At 40.1% G+C, this 14,889-nt stretch overlaps 1 protein-coding gene across 1 annotated transcript; it reads right to left on the bottom strand.

Annotated features, from left to right (window-relative positions):
* Window positions 1–5,927: 5,927 nt before the first annotated feature.
* On the bottom strand, window positions 5,928–14,841 carry LOC109202763 (uncharacterized). The gene is made up of 2 exons (XM_019360822.2): window positions 12,560–14,841; window positions 5,928–12,373 (listed from the first exon to the last, which is right to left on the bottom strand). The coding sequence occupies exon 2, from the start codon at window positions 11,533–11,535 to the stop codon at window positions 6,898–6,900; it is 4,638 nt and encodes a 1,545-aa protein (XP_019216367.1). The 5' UTR covers window positions 11,536–12,373; window positions 12,560–14,841; the 3' UTR covers window positions 5,928–6,897.
* Between the last annotated feature and the right edge of the window lie 48 nt (window positions 14,842–14,889).

Here is a 14,889-nt window from a genome sequence, read left to right as displayed (position 1 = left end):
CTTTTACTTCCTGCATTTCTGCACAAATGTCTGTAGGCTACCTTCTGCTCCCTACATTTTTAAAATAAGCTCTTTAGGTTTTTAACTCATCTGAGTTGTGCGCCTTCAAATATTAAACGGATTTAACAGCTCTGAGCCTAAATGAAGGGAACAAGGATTTATAAAAGACAACCCTATTGGCATATACATCACCAGTAGGTATCGTATACAAACAGAAAAAAAGAGGGAACGAGGTAATTTATAAGTAGCGTGATACTCCGAAGTTAAAATGAGCTGAAACGATCGGAACGGTGTTTTTGGTGCAGATATTCATCAGCATTCAGCATCAAGCTAGCGCTGAAGAATGGGAGCGAGTATATATAGAGTTTTTTAAGTGCTAGGTAATTTCAAGCCTCGAGAGCCGGAGTCTTGCAGGTTTTAGATCTGTCCCTGATACAACACAGCTGAATTAAATGGCTAAATGACCTCCTCAACATGTCTTGAAGTTCTCCAGAAGCCTGGTAATTAACTAATTGTTTGATTCATGTGTGTTGATCCAGGGTGTTATCTAAAACCTGCAGGACACCGGCTCTCGAGGCCTGGAGTTCCCTACCCCTGCCTTAAACTAAAAAATATAGACAACTCCACAAATTGTTTGTGTGCAGTCTGTCGCACAGTGTGCATGACAGCTAAAGTTACAGCTGCTGTATTTCACAGGGAAAGGAATGAATGAGCGATAACTTCATTTAGAGATGGAGAAAGATAAGGTTTTGTAAAAACCTTATCTTGGTTTTTACAAAACAAACTGAGCTTTATAGTTACTTGTGATATTCCGATGTTGTAGGAAAACCGGTTCAGAGCTTTATCAACAGGTTAGTTTGCTGTGCTGTGGTGGTTGTACTATTTTTCTGTCAAGGTGGTTTATGATTATAGTAATTTAGCACATTTTTTTGGCACAAGTCTCTTGTGGAATTTTTCTACAAAAAGCGTTACTTTTTACTTTCTTACTTTAAATACATTTCAGACTTTTTTCTGTTCTTTTCGATTTTACTTGTGTGAAGAAGGAGAATCAGTACTTCAGCTTTCACTGGAGTGGGAGTTTTTTGGTTTGTTTTTTTTAACCAAATATCTGTTCTTGTCTGGGGGTTCCCCAGCTTTGGCTGAAGCTCTTCCATGATTGAAAAACATTAAAAAGAAAATGAGCAAAATCTCTGGTGCTAGTCAACGGGCGAGGCTGAGACAAGGACGGGTCATAACAGCTGTTCATCATACCTGAAGATGTTGGTGGCCTTCGTATGATGCGCCATCCGAGGAAGCGCAAGAATTGGGAGACAGCTAATGTTTACCGCCACTACTCATTCACGTTAAACTTACCTATGTGACCAGACGTTACTTTCATTAGGTTATTATTTTATGGTTTATTTTATGGCTGCATTGTTACAGGAGTTCTATACATATTAAAATCTATGACGAGCTGAATTTTCAAAGATTTTTTCCATCGTTTTCTTCTTATTGTTTCTTGTAGAAGTCCCCAACCAGTCCAACAGTAGTGGTTCTTGAACCTCCCTGTGGCACCCCAGTTAAAACAAAAAAGAAAGAAATCCTGGAAAATCCCTCTGTAACACAAAGAAACTTTGACCTGCTGCTATTAGGAGCTGGTGGGCATGTGTGTTGTGTTCTTGGGTTTTGTTTCACTTTTCGGCACAGGTAGGCGGGGCGGCGCTTGATGGCATTCCGGCACACCTGCGGCGCATCAGACCATCGCCGGAGCGGCTTACTGGGCTTAAGCCCAGGTTGTTGTTTCAGAAGCCCGGGGTGTTTTGGAATGTGATTTGTTTCATAGTTAGATGCCTGACTGACAACTGTATAAAACAAAAACTACACACAATATTCGAAGCACATAGCGCACAGTGGTAAATTCCCCCTAATTCTGGTATGATCCAAGCTCAGGCACTAGGCGACTAAGCACAGCATGCATGTGAGCAAGAGGGGAGAAGCTGCTGCCTGCGAATTTGCTGTAGGAGAAGTGCAGACAGGCAGAGAGAGGAGAGCTTAAGTTTGATCAGGTACAAAAGCAAATCATTGGTACTGTACAATGTAAATATGGCGGTGTATCACAAAAGATAAGATAAGATAACCTTTATTAGTCCCACATGTGGGAAATTTGTTTTGTCACAGCAGGAAGTGGACAGTGCAAAAGTTATGAAGCCAAAATTAGAATAAAATAAAATAAGAATAAATACAGTACACAACTGTACAGAATAGAATAAAATAAAATACTATATACAGTAGAATAAAATAGAATAAAATATACAATAAGATAAAAATAGAATACAAATGCTATATACAACTGAGTAAAAAATACAACAATGCCAGGAAGATTATTGCACTTAGTGTTATTGCACATGTGTGTGTTTGATCAGTTAAAGTCTTTGTTGTGGAGTCTGACAGCAGTGGGGAGGAAAGACCTGCGAAATCTCTCCGTCCCGCACCGTGGGTGCCGCAGTCTCCCACTGAAGGAGCTGCTCAGTGCTGTCACAGTCTCATGCATGGGGTGGGAGATGTTGTCCAACAGGGATGACAGCTTAGCCGCCATTCTCCTGTCACTCACCACCTCCACTGGGTCCAGAGGGCATCCTAGAACAGAGCTGGCCCTTCGGATCAGCCTGTTCAGTCTCTTCCTGTCCCCAGCAGAGATGCTGCCACCCCAGCAGACCACACCGTAAAAGATGGCTGAGGCCACCACAGAGTCATAGAAGGTCTTCAGGAGTGGGCCCTCTACTCCAAACGACCTCCAAACGATCAGTTTGATTGATATCAAACTGATCACTTGACCCATATTATGTTACTTGCTCTTTGAGTGAATCAACAAATGGCGAAATGAAAAGCCGAACAACAAAGCTGGGGGGTTTTAGAGAGTCTTAGCTTGCATGTGTGTTTATTTCATATTTTCAGTTGTTACCCTGCACGGCTAAATAAAGCACTCTAAACCGGTTTCAGTTATGTACTGATGTACACAACAATGGACATAAGGGGCTTTAAAAGAAAAAACTCAGGTAAATGTTATTTTATATATTATGCTTTGTATGTTGTTCAATATATTTCTATGCAAAACAAGAAGAATTTCTACACAGCAGTATATTCACAGTTGAAACCAGATATTTACATACACTTTAGGGAAAAAACATAAAAACATTTTTTTTACTGTTAAACATCAATTTAGAGTAAATCTTTTTGTTTTAGATAAATAAATGTTGAAATATCTTTTGAATTAGTTAAATGTCAGAATAAAAAGAGGGAGCTGTCTATTTTAATCACTTTCATCAAATTTAGGAGTACATATACACTAAGTTTATTGTGTCTTTAATTAATAAGAAAACTCCAGACGATTCCATTCTGAGCTTAAGAAGCTTGAGTATTGTCGCTTCCACAAGTGGTAACGTGATTTGCAGAACGAGTCTCCAGATTAACGCCACTGAGCTTTATGTTCAACATCCGTCTCCCTGCCTGTTTTTCCCCTGTAGTAGCCTGTCTCGCCGTCTGCTCGCCTGCCTGTTCGTTTGGAATTGGTCTTCTTGGATCGGTGACGGAGATTTACCTCGCACCTGCCTGTGACCACTGTCCACACCTGTATTTTCTGTGTTTCAAGTAAGCTCTCCAACTCTCCCCATTTACCTAAATGTAACTCTCGACTTTCGGCGCTATTTCCTAACTCTGTTTGTCCCTCATCCTCAAGTCGCTCCGGTGCACCACCCATCCTCCAGCATACCTCGCCTCTGTTCCATCCCCTGGGCTCCATCTCCTCGCACATTTACCCAATCACTGTACATAGCCCCGTCCCTTGTAAATATCTCCTATCGCTGTAAATAAAACAGCATTCAACGCAATCCCAAGCCCATGTGTGTTTCTGCTACTAAATCCACCCGTTAGAGACACCTAACAGCTGCATAGTTATGGAAAATGTAATCATTTTTTGTGTGTTATTATTATTATTACTATTATTTAGCGGTGTGTCTATATTGAAGCAAATCATGAGATGAATGTTATTTAATGTTTGAGCTGTCGTAAAAGAAAAACATAGCATCCATCCATCTTCTTCCACTTATCCAATTCAAGGTCACAGGTGGGAGGCTGAAGCCTGTCACAGATGAAAGGGTACAGGTCACTCCGAGGGCTAACACAGAGACAGACAACCGTTTGTGCACCTCAATAAAATGCTATAAATACCAAATATAAACCTGTGTTTATATTAATACTGTTTGCACATTACTGTATTTGTAAGATGTTCTTTATTTATTGTTTTTTGCTTTACCTTATTTTTAATTATCTTTTTCTACTGTCTTCATTGTTTTTATGAAGAGTATCTAAAAATAAACTTCACAATTAGTCACTTTTGTTAATAATGGGATTGTTTCTGTTATGCATTTCAATCTTTTTGGAAAAATCAAAATGTCTTTGAGAAACACGACGAGCAAATTCAGACCTGTCTTCTTTCTGGCATGATCTAAGGATCCGGGGGCCTTTCGTGCAGCCTAGGTTGACAAGTACAAAAAATACAAAACTAAAAGCATGTTCCAGGTTCTTTCTTTCGTTCTTTCTTTTTAAGCTGGATATTTAGAGAACATATAAAAATATTTTTTTTTTTTGTGACTCAGCCAGCAGATGGCCATGCAAATTATCCTCTCATGAGTGTAAAGGCATAAAGGTTCTTAACAATAGACTAAAACACACAGGAGTACATGTCAGTATTTACTCACATACACTCTCTGACTGACTTGTCTTACAAAGTGAAATAGAAACTGAAAGCTCAGACATGGAATCACAGAGATGCGTTTCAAGTCCTTCACAGAGTGTAAAACTCAGAGCTTTAATTTTACTCCTGGTCCAGGGTTGGAATTAGGGAGGTAAGAAGAGAAAAATGGAAATGCAGCAATCAACTTGACAAACAGAGAAGAAACACAAGAGTCTGCAAAAGTTGATTCTGTTCATCTGGACGCAGCATTTTCAGTGGGAGAAATGTTTCGTCACTCATCCAAGTGACTTCTTCAGTCTCAGCCGACTGCAGGTTTCCCCAATCTTATAAACAGTACATTTGCATAATGACTGAAACCAGCCCACTGAAGGAACAGTGGGCTGGGAGGTCAGTTCCTTCATCATAATTAACGTTTCTCCCACTGAAAACACTACATCCAGATGAACAGAATCAACTCTTGGAGATTTACTTACCTGGATGATTGAGCACGCATCAAGATGTTTTAAAACACAAGAGTAAAAAAAAAAAAAAAAAACAAGACTTATGAAGGGGGCCAAATTCTTATTATTACTATCAGCTAGCAACAGTTACTTTTGCTAGCTTGCCATGTTCGTGCCTTACGTGTGCTATTTAGCCAATTTATGGTCTACAGTGACCCCTTGTGGACATTATAAAATACTGCTGTGTGATGTGATGTGTTGTGATTGTTTCTTAGTTATCTGTGACTCTACTAACTATAGAATAGCCTGTTTGTGTTGCCATAAAACCATGCTCATAGTCACATATACTGTATCTTTTACAACAATAACTTCACGTATGGCTGCACTGCATTTGGATTAAGCCTGGCAAGCTCTGATGTAAACAATTCTTCTGTGGAACTTCATTAAAGACGGTTAACCCAACTTCTGGACTGCTGCAGTCTTTGTGACAGAAGACTTAGGCCAGACTTGTATAGCCAGCACTCCCAGTGTATATATATTCTACAAAAGCCCTAAGCGCTATATGTCACACTCTATATGTTATAGCTCATGGCAGTACAAATAGAAAAAATCTCAACAGGTATGGCTGGTTTTGGAATGGTTGCCAGGAGCAAAAGCCCAGTCAAAGTCAAGAATTGAACCTGATTGAAATACTGTTTCAGGTTCTTAAGTGAACTGTGAATGAATGAATACCCGCATTGAACTCAAGCCGCATGTTACTCCCCTCGAGTCTTAATAAAGCTCAACTTGTTCTTTGGTTTTAAACTGACATTTATTTCGGACAGGAGGATTCTTCGACATGCCTTAACATGTAATGACGTCCAACCACAGCCGATACAATGCCGTCAGAACTAAAAAGAAATACAACTTAAATGAATATTCTTAACAAAGCCCTTAAGCATTATATAAAACAAAACATTCCAACAAAACGATCAATAAAATACACATTACACTTCACACTGCGGTAATTGCACTAGAATATCACGCAATACTAGCGTATTTACATACAGCGATAATAAACAAAAGAAAACATTTACCTCATTGGCCTCACTCAAAGGGAATAAAAACTTTAATCCTCACGTCGTGGGGTAGTCCAAAACACTCTTCACAACTTTCTGTAGACGTGCAAACCTCGTGGCTCGTCTCTTAATTAGCTTGCTGAGTGTGCCCACCAAGAAAAATGCCCTCTCAGCAACAACAGACGGAACGATAGAAAAGGTTCCTATCTAATTGCACAGTTAGCACAAATACACATTTAAACATATAAATCTAATGAACAGAACATGAATTACTATTTATTTATTATTTCTTACTATTTCAACTACTAATTGTTTCAACATTAAATCCAATAAAATGAACTTAAATGTGAGAGTTGCTTTTGACGGCAGCTACACTCCCACCAAATCACTTGTGATTTTCACCCATGAACTTATGAAATGTACACTAATCTGCTTCTAATAGTGTCACAGTCTTGTGTATAGGTCTGTCAAGTAGAACTGGTTTACTCAGTCTCTTTCCCTGGTCATCTAACAATGAGTCACTCATTAACAGTTGCACTTTGCGTATACATCCATCTTCACTCGGGTGTATGGCAACAACTTTGGCCAACTTCCAGTCGTTTCTTGATGCTTGGTCATCTTGTACGATCACTATGTCATTGACCTTTGCATTTCTGTTTGTTTTGTGCTACTTTTGTCTTTGTTGTAGGCTCAATAAGTATTCTTTCACAAATCTGAGAAGTCTTGCCATCGCTTTGACCAACCTTGACCAACTGGAGAATTTCTGAAAACGTTCTGCCAAAGAATCTGTTTCCGTAGTTGTATGGAGTACACCAGCTTTGCGTACTTCTGGATCCTCTGCATCAAGTTTTCCCACCTCGACTTCTCCGTGGGGAAGTTTCTTTTGCCAAAGAAAACTTGGACCGCTAAACCAGTTGGAGGTAATAAGGTCTTTGGCCTTCAGTCCGCGCGACGCATGGTCAGCTGGATTGAGATCTGATGCCACAAACTTCCATTGCATCGGTTGAGTGCTTTCCTTAATACGCTGAATGCGATTTGCAACGAAAACATGGAAACGTCTTGCATCGTTGTTGATATATCCCAAGACAACTTGAGAATCTGTCCAGAAGAATTCTTGAGCATCTTCTAGCTCCAACTCTGCTTTGAGCATGTCACTAATCCGCACTGCTACAACTGCTGCAGACAGCTCCAATCTTGGCACCGTAGTAACCTTTGTGGGTGCTACTCTGGACTTAGCAAAGACAAGAGAGCAGTGGACTTGTCCTGCTTCACTGACAGCTCTCAGGTACGTACAAACACCATACCCTGAAACACTTGCGTCTGAGAAATGGTGAAGCTCGTACTTCTGAACTGTTTGAAAATCTCTTGGCACGTAACATCTGTCAATTGTGACATCTGCTAGATTTTTTAGATCCAACAACCAGGACTCCCACCGTGACTTCAGATCGCTTGTGAGTGGTTCGTCCCAATCTGCTTTCTCACGACACATCTGCTGTAGTATCTGCTTCCCAAGTAGAACAAAAGGTGCCACAAAGCCAAGTGGATCGTAAATAGAGGCTACCGTGGACAACACTCCTCTTCTGGAAAGTGGCTGCTCGTTCACAACTACTCGAAACTGGAAATGATCCGAGTCGATGCACCATTTGACACCTAGGGCTCTTTCAATTTGTTGCTCGCCCAGTGACAAGTCTTTTCTTACTGTTTCTGCACAATCTTCTTCCGGCAGCGAATTAAGCACTTGCTTACTGTTTGAAACGAACTTGTGAAGTCGCAAGCCTCCTGTTCTGCAAAGCTCCTTGGCTTCCTTCACCAAACGAATTGCCTCTTCTTCTGAGTGGAAACTGATAAGACCATCGTCCACATAAAAATTTCGCTCAATGAACCTTATGGTAGCTTCACTGAACTTGCCTTGACCTTGTGCAGCAATATACTTGAGACCAAAGTTCGCACAGGCAGGGGAAGAAGCAGCTCCAAACAGGTGTACGCGCATGCGATAGACAGATGGAGTAGAGTTGAAGTCTCCATTGTCCCACCACAAGAAGCGAAAGTAATCTTGATCTTCTTCTCTGACTCTGAATTGATGAAACATGCGCTCAATGTCGCACATCACTGCAACTGGACCTTTCCGAAATCGACACAGGACCCCCACCAGAGAGTTGGTTAACTCTGGCCCTGTAAGCAGGTAGTCGTTCAAGGACACTCCTTCGTACTTCGCTGAACAATCAAACACCACTCTTATTTTGCCAGGCTTTTGTGGATGATACACTCCATGGTGTGGAATGTACCAGGCAGGGCTTTTGTCCAGGTCTACAGAGGGAACTCTTTCTGCATCACCACGCTCTATAGTCTCTTTCATGAACTCTGTGTAGTCTTTGTGGTATTGGTTGTCCTTCTCAAATCTCCTCTTCAAAGATTTGAGTCTGTGTTCTGCACAGCTCCGGTTGTTTGCCAGACTTGGTCTGTCTTCCTTAAATGGCAAAGGTAACTCACAGTGTCCATCTGCTTTCATCTTCACTCCTTCTTCCATTATGGAGATGAACCTTAAATCTTCTTGTGAGAAGTGTGAGTCTTCCACCTTTCTTTCATTGAAGTCGGACTCGAGCACTTTAATTACATCTGCTGATGTGACCACCTCTTTGACTTGTGTGCGACAGATGTATTGCACTTCTTTGACCAACTGCTCAGCTGACTGATTGGGTGTCACTTCCTTGACAATGATTTTGTGGCTACATCCTATGGCATCCCCATAGTCAACACATGGATTAGTTCCTCCAACTATTGTCCAGCCAAGGTCTGTTCTTTGGGCAAAAGGTTCATTATCTTTTCCTGCCACAACTTCTCTGGGTACCAACACTTGTGAGCAATTGTAACCAATGAGCAGGCCTACTTCACATTCAATCAGTGGAGCAATTTCTTCAGCCAGGTGCTCTAAGTGTGGCCACGCTCTTGCTGTCCTTTGTGTGGGAATATGACTCAAATTCGCAGGAATAAACTCTCTTGTGTATGTCACAGGAAGAGGAATTCTCCTTGAAGAATAGAAACCTCTGACCTGTAATCCAGACAACCTTTGACTTGGTACTAAAGTATCTTTAGAAGACATTGTCGAGAGCTTTAACTGCACACATTTCTTCTCTGCATCCAGAGCATCTGCCTTTTCTTTCAAGACGAATGTCGTGTCACTTTGGCTGTCAAGAAGAGCATAGAGAAGAATCTCATGTTCAGGATTGCTTGTTGTAGATAACCAAACTGGAATGATCGTAGATGTGAGATTACTTCTGTCACTTTGAATCACACGGTTTGATATTGCTTCACTTGGTGCTTCCTTGGGTTTGGTTTCTCTACTCTCTTTACTGTCTTCCATCTCTTTTATTTGTGGTTCCTTGACACTTTCTTTCTCTTTCCTTGTCCTTGAGGATTTGTCTCGTTCTTCATGCAAACATGTCGGGTGTTTCCCTTTACATGTGTCACACATCTTTCTCTTTTCACATTTCTTTGATTGGTGTCCAAAGCCTAGACATCCAAAGCACAATCCCTTGGTTTGCACAAACTTGACTCTTTCACTCAAGACCTTGTCCATAAACTTCCTACATGTGTGAATGCTATGATTTGAGTTTTCACAAAACACACATTTTTTTGTGTTGGACGTCTCTTCTGCTGCACTCACTAGCACCTTTGCTCCAACACTTCTTGTCTTGGATGATTTCGTTTTCTCTGAGTCACCTGCTTTGAGTGCATGAAGTGATGTTACAGGATTGCACGCAATCTTGGCCTCTCTCGCAATGAAGTCAACAAAGTGGCTAAATGTTGGGAAAGAACCATCTTGCTCTTCAATTTCAATGACCTTTCGATTCCATCTCGCTGACAACCAATCAGGTAGCTTGCTTAGCATTCTCTGATTCTCATTGCAGTCGTTCAAAACTTCAAGACCTTTAACCTGAAGCATGGCTGCTTCACATCCTCTGAGAAAATCTGAAAATTCGCGAAGTTCAACGCTATCCTTGTTACCAATCCTTGGCCATGATGTCAACTTATCTCTGAAAGCTTTGGTGATTACAAATGAATTTCCGTATCTTTCCTCCAAAGTGTTCCATGCTGAGTAATAAGCACGCTCGGTTCCCAACAGAAAATAACTCTCAACAGCCTTTCTCGCCGGTCCTCCAACATACTTGTGAAGATAGTAAATCTTTTCATTCACTGGGATGTTCTTTCTGTCTATCAGCATTTGAAACGACAATTTCCAATCCTTGTACTTGAGAGGATCTCCGTTGAAGACTGTAGGTTCTGGTACTGGTAGGCGACTTATGTGAATGGACTCAGCTAGAGCTTGGGCCAATGTTGTGGTACTATCTTCATGTTTGCTTTCTCTTGGATGTGACCTTGAGATGGCTTGTGGCATATCAAACGGCATTGCATTTGCATTAAGTTGCGAATGTGCAAACTGACTCATCGGTTTGGATGTGACATTTCTCCGTTTACTCCTTTCGTGCAGAAGGTCTGATATTTCTTCATCTGAGATTCCTTCTTCATTGTACACTTTCAGACGTGCTTTAGCAGCATTCATTTTCTTTACTGTTTCTAGCCTTTCAAGCTCTCTTCGCTTTTGCTCTAAGGCCTTCTGTTTCTCAGCATTCTCTGCTTCAAGGATTTCAAGTGCCTTTCTTTCACTTTCCATTTCCTCCATAATCTTCAGAGTTGCTTCAGTAGCCGCAAGCTCTGCAGCTGCTTCTTGCCTCTTTACAGACAACTTACTTGAGCATCTTGATTGCCTGCTATTTGAACTCTTAGATCTTTGCGAGGTTGCAGAATTGAATGCTGATCCTACATCACTCCAGTGAACTAATCTCCCAGAAAGTTCTTCGTCTTCTTCTGCTGCTAATTTTTCTTGAGTTAGCCTTATCATCTTCTGAGAAACAGCATCACAGGTGTCCACTCTGCGGCGAGTGTCTGCATCAGGAGTTTCATGATTGCGCAGTTCATCATAAACTTGTTTCACTTCTGCCGAGGTATGTTCAACTTGGTCAATAAGCTCTTTAAGTTTTGCACTAACAGGTTCTTCAAGTGCTTTTTTGCCTTGTTTTGCAACAACTTTCCACCTTTCATAACTGACTTTAAAGCGAGCTTGAAGCTTGTTCACCTTTTCATCATGTAGTGCTTGGCCCCTTTCAGTGAACTTCTTAACTCTTTGACTTTTCCTCAAACTTCCTTCTTTAGGAGCTTTACTTGTGCATGGTTCTTGCAAACTTTCTTGCTCTTCAAAAGCTTCTTGCTGCTCCACAGCTTCAGTGTCACAGCCTTCTTGCTCCATGTCACAGACAGTCAAAGGTGTTATACTACACTCAAGTCACCTAGGTCCACTTAAATACGTGAATGGTCACCTTATGAAGCACCTAGGAACTTAAATTGCTTTACTTTAAAGAGTCAACTTAAATATAGGTCACCATCACTTAAACCAAAATAATAAATTGTTCTTCACTTGTAGTTAAACAGAAAATAACCTTCAATGTCAAACAAAATACTATAATGTGACCTTTAAATATCTAATGCAGTCTTAAAAATAAGCAAAACCCTTATAATCAACTTAAACGTACCTTAATTGCAGTTACTTAGCATAAAAAACATGAACTTAAACCTTTACTCCAAAACCACCACACTTCCCCTTTCATTGCTTGACAGAGTCCCTTTAAGATGAGCTAAGGAAATCTACTCTCCACATTTAACTTGTATAAACGTGTTACTTATTTGTAGCTTAAGCAAGCTGCACCACTGGACTCTGGTTGCCTTATGGGATGTCTGTGTGTGTGTTTGGGTGTCTTTGATGCTTGAGAGAGACGCGAGCTTAACCACGTGACCCCGCGCGCTGTCGGCTCAGCTCCGCTCCGCTCTCTCGGCTGTCGGCTCGGCTCCGCTGCCACTCGGCCCCGTTCGCTCGGCTGTCGGCTCGGCTCCGCTGCGACAGACCTCTTTCTCCTTCTCTCTCCTCCAGCACGAAGCAGGCTGAGTTCTGACTGTTACTCCCCTCGAGTCTTAATAAAGCTCAACTTGTTCTTTGGTTTTAAACTGACATTTATTTCGGACAGGAGGATTCTTCGACATGCCTTAACATGTAATGACGTCCAACCACAGCCGATACAATGCCGTCAGAACTAAAAAGAAATACAACTTAAATGAATATTCTTAACAAAGCCCTTAAGCATTATATAAAACAAAACATTCCAACAAAACGATCAATAAAATACACATTACACTTCACACTGCGGTAATTGCACTAGAATATCACGCAATACTAGCGTATTTACATACAGCGATAATAAACAAAAGAAAACATTTACCTCATTGGCCTCACTCAAAGGGAATAAAAACTTTAATCCTCACGTCGTGGGGTAGTCCAAAACACTCTTCACAACTTTCTGTAGACGTGCAAACCTCGTGGCTCGTCTCTTAATTAGCTTGCTGAGTGTGCCCACCAAGAAAAATGCCCTCTCAGCAACAACAGACGGAACGATAGAAAAGGTTCCTATCTAATTGCACAGTTAGCACAAATACACATTTAAACATATAAATCTAATGAACAGAACATGAATTACTATTTATTTATTATTTCTTACTATTTCAACTACTAATTGTTTCAACATTAAATCCAATAAAATGAACTTAAATGTGAGAGTTGCTTTTGACGGCAGCTACACCGCACATAAAGATGAGTGGGCTAATAAAGTCATACAGAGAAGCAAAAAGCGTTGTATTTTACATATAAAGACACAAAATTGGTGGCGATCGAGTCAACTATTTGAAGCTATTATGACGTTTTCTTTATCTTTTAGGCTTTAAGACGCTGAGGTTTCTCCCTGACCATATTGACAAAAAGTGGATGGATATTATTGATATAAACTTACTTTAATGATTTAAATCATGTCAAAAAGTAGAACATTTTAAAGAAACATTTAGGGCCAGATTTACTATCAACTGCCAACAAGCCTTCTTTTAATGTTAAAAAGATGATGGTTATATTAAAGAGGCTCAGTGTCAGTTTTGTGACTGATAAAATTGCTCTTGAATAACACTGGGATTTTCATGAAACAGAGCAGAAATTAACTGAACTGAGCGTCTTTTTCTCAGCAGTGCGCAATCAGTGAGCTGTAACAAAAACTGGTTAAACTGGTGTGAATAAAGATACACTATATATTATACATATGCCTTATTTAGGGAAGATCAGTAAATTGCTCAGAAAAAAATGGGTAAAAGAAAGAAAAAATCCTTTACAATAGTAGGTATTTCCAGGTTTGTTTGTTCTTTGAGTTTTTTTGTTTTGTTTTGTTTTGTTTTTTTGCGTGTGTTAGGAAAGATTACTTCTGTTGCATTTACAGTCCAATGAGTATTAAGAAAGTTGTTTTACTGTATTGCAAAACTAAACACATATTCCAGGTTCCTCCCTACTTTTGCTGTCCTTCACAGAGTATAGAAATACATTTTACTGCAGTGGCAAAACTTTCCCAGATAACTAATAATAGCACACGTTACTCTACAGTAAACCTCATTTTCTCACAGTGAGTCATTGAACTGACTGACACAGTTATTCTATACCAGTAACTGCCTGTTTGTGTTCAGTTGTTTCACTCTTCAATACAAACCGAGAGAGTGGCAAATTGCATTACTACTCCCTCTTATGCTGACAAGTTGCAATAATACCAAAAAACATAAAATGGCTCTAACACAGCGTTCCCCAACCACCGGGCCACAGACCGGTACCGGTCCACAGTGTTGGGGAGTAATAGAATGCATGTACCAACGTTACGTATTTAAGTACAAAATATGAGTAACTGTATTGCGTTACAGTTAATGTTTAAAAAGGTGGTATTCAGAATACAGGTTTTGCGAGATCTCGCAAAAGTTCGTCTACATTTTTTTTTCTCCAATGTCCCTTGTGGGGCTCCGTAACTTTGTCTTGTTGCATGTGCATGATGTCCTTTTGTGAAACCTCTCTTGACCACAGTAAATGCTCTAAATCCTCCTCCATGTCTACTCCATAGTACAGACAGAAACAGAACTGCTATCAAAAGGTAGCCGGATCTTTTGCGAGATCTCATAAAAGTTTTGCGAGATCTCGCAAAAGTAACTTGGGATCTCGCAAAACTTTTATGAGATCTCGCAATGTCTTGCGGGGCTCCATACAAAAGAGACCCAAACCAGCGCAAAAGAGATTCAAAGCCAGTGTTTTTTTAGTGAGTAGAATGACCCAAGTTTCCATTGATCAAATAAACCCTCAGCCTGAGTGTTTATCATGTCAAATAAGCAATATTTTACAATATAAACACTTCTGTACAGTAGTATAGCAGGTTTCCAAAAATGTACAAGTGAAGATATCGTTTCACTCAGAACACTCAGTCATGAAGGAAAAACAAAACTCACATTAAGTTGTGGCTGAAGTCCATCTTTAACAAAAACCTTTGAAAATTTTTCATGCATTTAAAAAAAAAATCAGTATCAACATTTTTTTTAAATCACCCTAAACACAATTAACAGTAGTTGATTTATACCTTTTCTCTTAGTCTCTTCCCCTTTTTCATGGAGAAAATTAGAATCTGAAAGGAATAAAATTTTTGACCAGAAAAAGATAGATTTTTTTTTTTTTTTTTTTTTTTTATTGTACACTGTACCAAAA

Source organism: Oreochromis niloticus, linkage group LG7, assembly GCF_001858045.2.
Source record: "Oreochromis niloticus isolate F11D_XX linkage group LG7, O_niloticus_UMD_NMBU, whole genome shotgun sequence".
Classification (NCBI taxonomy): Eukaryota; Metazoa; Chordata; class Actinopteri; order Cichliformes; family Cichlidae; genus Oreochromis; species Oreochromis niloticus.
This window is presented reverse-complemented; position numbering and strand designations above follow the sequence as displayed.